Raw genomic sequence first — 4,350 nt, forward strand, 5'->3', positions numbered from 1 at the left:
TGGATATTATTATTCAATATTTTAACAGAACCTGGTAAATTAGGAAAGGACGGAGGCGTTATTGGAACGTCAACCAACCCACCTCCAACTTGAGGAGGAGGAGACGAAGTGGGGGCAGCCAAATTTGCGTTCTCGGGGTTCGCGTTTTTCTCAGCAGTCTGAGACGATGGAGGTGAATACTGCGGAGCTCGTGAGGGGCCTGCGACCGCTATAGGGTCATTATTACGCTGAGGGGAAATATTATGAGGTGGCCTACTACTACTACTACTACTAGCCGTACGAGCAGCTAACAACGCTTTAGCTTCCTCGAACATTTCGGCTGCCCTTGCGGCTGCGGCTGCAAGTTCCTCAGCGTCCCGTCGGGCAACTTGTACGTTCTCAGCTAAGCGCTGAATGCTGTCCGTACTGAGGGACGACATGATAAAATTATCTTCCAAAGATAAAGAGTGGCATGTGTCATCTGATTCTAGAAAGGGCGAGGGAGCATCCATAGGCGTATACGAGGGCGAAAAACGTACTTCGTCAGGTGGAATAGAACTAGGTCTTAAAAGGGGTGAAGGTAAATTATCGATAGGGGGCGAACAGATTTGATGGGTTAGTTGATATTCTCTAAGATAATCTCGTACCATTGTCATTTCTTTTAAACGTTCCAATTGCGAATCAGTTACTGTAGTTAAGGAAAGGGTAGGGTCTTGGGTATCAGTTAAATCTATTATTTCCATTTCTGGAGAATCGGGTAAAGTTACTATGGGTACTTCCGGGAGCTCGTTATCAGTTATATCAATCAATTCAGGGGAGTCGATTATAATCATTTCCGGGGTATCAACTAAATTAATTTCTGGGTATTGTACACCTTTCATTTTAATGCCGATTTACTTAAACCTTATTCAAAAAAATTACGATAAAAAAAAAATCAAAATAAACTTACGTAGAGAGAGAGAGCGCGCTTCAAAAATCCTGGTACTAGACGCACAAAGAACAACAATAGAGTGACGTTCCCCCGGTTCAGGCACCCCCCTTATATAGGGCCTAGGGGAAGATAGTAAGCTTATCTCTTATTCCCAAAGAACTTGTTCAGTTCTCGAGAATATTTTAGGGTTATGCTAAAATTTATACTTATTTACGCAAAATATTCCATTTAACTTCATTTCCGATATGGACACTGAAGTACAAACATCTGCCATAATCACCGTCCTGAAACAACCTTCTAAAATTATAGCCGTAGTGATTATTTTAATTACAATTTTCTTATTTGAGTTCATTTTGTGGTATTTTGAAAACGTTTCTACCGTAAAATTGTAACTTTTTTCACTGTAGTTCACAAAATGGTATTAAAAGTATACTAATTTTATGTTAATTTCTATTAATTGTATTGTTTTCTAGGATATGATTGCATCACAAGCTCTCGAGAGGAAACTACAATGGGTTTTTTTTTCTTCTTCCAAGTGGATTAATATGTGACGTCAATGGGAATAATTAGAGGCAGTTTCGAGCACGGGACGGTTTAATTTCGAGTGTCTAGAACTGTTATCTCAGAGAGAGAGAGAGCCGATAGAATTTGAGGGTTATTTGAAGTTTAGATCACGTGATGAATTAATCTCAACAAGATAGGAACTGATTAATCTCCCATGCGTCATTTCTCTCTGAGACGCTGAACTGAAAAGAAGTGCATACGCTTTGCTCTCCTCATCTACCGTAAACATGGAAAAACGATCTATTGGTAAGCATTATTTTATTAATACTATTACTATTTCAATAGACAAAGGCTTAACATTTTAATTTTCTATAGCCGAGACGCATACCGTATCCAAACGCAGGGGCCAAGAAAGACGTATCAAAATAAAAATCACGTTAGGAGGATCAGTCTACATTTCTTTTGGTTTCGACGGATCAAAATTACAAGTTATCTTCTTCAAAAAATCGAACGAAAATATTCTGTTCCTGACCTCCGAAGCTTTCACCAATCTACTCTCTCTTTGGGGAGAGCTTTTCGCCGCTACGCAAACCGGAGCATCGTCTCTAACCCACAACATCATCGACTATCACGACAACAACGTATCCGTCGTCGCCACTACCAACAACATCAAATTGAACTCTGCCTACGGTCATGTTCTGGATCTGGGAGCTCGCGAAATCGGTGAGTTCCAAAAAAATAAATCTTTTAAACGAACATAAAAATGTTATCGAATGCATGTACTTAGCTATTGTTAAAAACCTTAAAAAAATTCACGAATTATTATATGGAAAACCTTTCGAGGGTTTATTTTTGTACCCAGATCAATTTAATTCGTACCATCAAGTAAAATCTTATTTTGGCTGTTTTAAATCACCCTCGGAAGTACTACAAGATTTTACTAATTTACTCGTAGATAATCAATTAACCTGTAAACTTAGCTACTTTAATTTGTTTTCATTGTGTAATGCACAAGATAACCATCTAATGGAATATCTGATAGTACCTACTAACATGTAAACAAAGTTCTAAAATAAAATAAAAAATTAATTAAATTGAAAATAACTTGTTATTATTGCCTAGAGATTAGAAATTAAGGGGTTCTGAAGCGATAAGCAAACGGGTAAAAATCTAATCTCCAGATATCTGCACGAGGAAAACAAATTCTGGAGAATGGGGATGGGGGAAAGCAACTGGTGATTAGAAGGGGTGAAAGCAATGGGGGAAAGGAGCTGGTGAACGAGAGATAAAGTATCCAGTGAATGGGGGTTGGGGGAAAGCAACCCGTGAACGGGAGAATCTGGTGATTAGAAATTCTGGTGATTGAGATGGGGGGAGAGGCGCGGGTGAACGGCGGGAGCCAAGCTCTTTGTGTCCTTCCGGTGATTGAGAATGAAATTCTCAATCACCGGATGGACATACTCCTCTCTCTAGCCCTAGCTCTCCACGACCACGGAGAAAAAAAAACAAAAAAAACAATCAATAACAAAGTTTTAAAGCGATTATAAACAATTCAGAGTTCAGGGCGTTAGAATTGGAAATTAAAAGCATAAGCAACTGGGTCCGTAAAAATGAACCACTTTTTTTTCGAAAGAGAAAGCGTGTAATCTGCGTCTATAAAATGGCAAATAATTCGATACATCGAAATACTTGGACGAAGGACCCTCAAATCTGGTAATATACAAAAATGTATTTTAGCGAGCACATTTCTATTATTATGTCCAAAAGCCTAAGAAAACATGGAAATTAAAGATAAGCAAGAAATGAAGAAATCTGAAAAGCTAATGTAAAACCATAACTAGAATATTGCTCAGTTATTTTAAGTGGTAGTGACAAAAATAATATTGATAGAATTGAACGCATTCAACGCTTATTTAATCGGCTTTTAAATAATTCCTTTTAGAAAATTCCCATGTGTAATTACGCCCTTACCTTGAAGGAAATTAATATTATTTACAAAATAATAATTAATAAGAATTCTTTTACGCTTAGAATTTCTACCCCAAATAAACTTTAAAATCCAATTTAATTGCTTTAATAAGGGAACAAATAGAATTTAATAATCGATCGAATAAATTAGACATCCTGTAAAAAAACGGAAATTCCAAAGATACTCTAAAAGATGCTTTGATAAAATAAATTAATTTTACCCGATTCCCTGTACTAAATGACTTAATAACTTGAACTTTGTTTACTTGTATGAGAGTTATATTATGTAACCGACGTTACAAATAGTTCTTCTCGTAAAGAAATAATTTTGTTACAATCTCTTAAAAACCAAAATTTTCTACTCTTGTACATAAATGATTGTTTTGTAAGTATAAGAAACATGTATAGTTTTATAATGTAACTAGTTTTTAAAATGAATAATTTTATGTAATGCAATTTATTAAGATTCACCTTAATTCTTAGAATGTTAATAAATAAATAGCTTCCACAATTGCATATTTCATTTTAAATAAGTGTAAAACTTGAAAATGTGTCTGTGAATATACATTGTATGCAGCACTAGTGTAATTAAACAATTTTTCAAAAGATTTATTATATTGACACTATGTATACTTCGCTGTAAAACATTTATTTAAAAAATAAAATGACAAATAATAAAAATGTTACAAACAAAATTGAGGTTAAACCCTGTAACTCTGTAAAAATTACTTCAAGTGTTAAAATATTGTGTTTCAGGTAATAAAAAATATTTGAATTGAATAGATATAATATTTATTTTAATAATTTTAGTTTATCGGAAAATTTTATCAGCCAACTGATGAACCATAAATTGAAGCTCGTAATGAGCACGTACTTTGGATCCTAACATTCCTCTTATGGCGGGATATTGAAAGTCAATAATACGAAAAACTATCAGTCAATTCGAATTATAAACGGTTTCCAATAAA

General features: G+C 35.1%; 1 protein-coding gene across 1 annotated transcript; it reads left to right on the top strand.

Moving 5' to 3' along the window:
- Positions 1-1,664: 1,664 nt before the first annotated feature.
- Positions 1,665-2,175, top strand: LOC149926156 (uncharacterized). Its single transcript, XM_090161875.1, has 2 exons — positions 1,665-1,720; positions 1,790-2,175. The coding sequence occupies exons 1-2, from the start codon at positions 1,702-1,704 to the stop codon at positions 2,173-2,175; spliced, it is 405 nt and encodes a 134-aa protein (XP_090018001.1). The 5' UTR covers positions 1,665-1,701.
- Positions 2,176-4,350: the final 2,175 nt, after the last annotated feature.

This window comes from Leiobunum rupestre, chromosome 10, assembly GCF_980474605.1.
Source record: "Leiobunum rupestre chromosome 10, qqLeiRupe1.1.hap1, whole genome shotgun sequence".
NCBI classification, from domain to species: domain Eukaryota; kingdom Metazoa; phylum Arthropoda; class Arachnida; order Opiliones; family Sclerosomatidae; genus Leiobunum; species Leiobunum rupestre.